Genomic DNA, 1,451 nt, shown 5'->3' on the forward strand with positions numbered 1-1,451 from the left:
GAGTTTCATGCTTTGTTATTGTCATTTTATAATGCTTTCAGCACAGTATTGCAATTTTATTGTTATTGTCAATCTGATTTATACTCAAATTAAATTGATGGTTTGTGAATCTAAATGATCACTTTTGGTGAAATCGTCTATTGCGCTAGTTGAAAATGAATCTAGTTTATGTTCAAATTAAATTGATGGTTTCTCAACAACAATGTTTATTCTTCTGATATTTGCATTCTAACTGTTGGTATATATGACAAATTTCTTTTCAGGGATACTCTCCACTAGGCTCACCAGAGAATCTGAAAAGTGACATTCTTAAGAATCCTGTTGTCGTAGAGACAGCAGAGAAACTGGGGAAGACACCAGCTCAAGTGGCCCTTCGGTGGGGATTGCAATCAGGTCATAGTGTGCTGCTAACCTTCGCTGGGGAGGGGCTCTCGGGTTGGATGAAACTCATTATTGGAATTACTATTTTAAATTGCAACTACTAAAAAAAATATGAAAATTTTGTGGTAGCGTCTTCATTATTTGGATTTCTTTTGCAAACAGTGTTAATCATGCTAACCTTTTAAGTGAAGCTTATTACTTTTGTTTTCCTCACTTCTGAGTTAAATTGAAACTTTTTTTTTTTTTCATTATTTAGGAAATCTATGTGAATCATAGTATGGTATATTAACTCTTTCAAATTTCTTTTGCAGGCAGTCCAAATCATCTTGAGTCCAATAGTAGTAGCCAGGTAGGCAGCTTTCTTATTAACCGAGCCACAATTTTAGACTTTACCTATTTGAATGTTGGTTTAATATTCTCAATCATTTGTACTGGTAGGAGCAAAATGATTTCAGTTTAACTCAATTTAAATCATTTGTACTGGTAGTTAATGTTGATCAAAATGAATATTACTCAATTTAACTCGGGCCTCTTGGCCAAAATAGTCCATGACTTCAGTTTTTGCAATTAATTTGTTTAAACTTTCACTATTATATCCCTATAGTTTAAACTTTGGCAAATAGACTGCATATACTTTCAACTTCCGTAGGTCATGAGGTCGACTACATGGATTACTGAAAGCTAAAGTGAGTGACAGAAAAAGAATGATAGCAGAATATCAGAAACAGAGAATGAATGCAGAGGGAAGAAATTCTTATATTTTCCTCATTGCCCTTTTCCCTACAAAACAGTGCTTTATATGCACTTGATAACAAACCTGCACTAACGTATTATTTGCAAATAAAAGGAATATTTGCTATATATTCTTCCTAACAGTTTTCCCCTTTTTACGAGAAGTTGTTATCACAAAATCTTTGAGGTATTTTGGCTGGCGTGGATTCCTTTTCATATTTTCCTCACGTTCTTTTTCTGGAACAACAACTTGATTCTGTTCCGCAATGGGGCTTGTGTTTTGAGTAGCAATTGGGCCTATAGGTGGATCAATTAGTATGGGTCCTGTACTCCTTACA

The 1,451-nt window shown here is 34.3% G+C and overlaps 1 protein-coding gene across 1 annotated transcript in view; it reads left to right on the forward strand.

Moving 5' to 3' along the window:
* LOC106779547 (RING-box protein 1) overlaps positions 1-1,451 on the forward strand; it is a 13,485-nt gene that overhangs the window by 3,251 nt on the left and 8,783 nt on the right. The window contains exons 2-3 of the mRNA XM_022776613.1: positions 264-401; positions 693-730. Of these exons, the coding sequence (XP_022632334.1) occupies positions 264-401; positions 693-730 (176 nt within the window). The remainder of the gene's footprint in view (positions 1-263; positions 402-692; positions 731-1,451) is intronic.

This window comes from Vigna radiata, unplaced genomic scaffold, assembly GCF_000741045.1.
Source record: "Vigna radiata var. radiata cultivar VC1973A unplaced genomic scaffold, Vradiata_ver6 scaffold_364, whole genome shotgun sequence".
Lineage (NCBI taxonomy): Eukaryota > Viridiplantae > Streptophyta > Magnoliopsida > Fabales > Fabaceae > Vigna > Vigna radiata.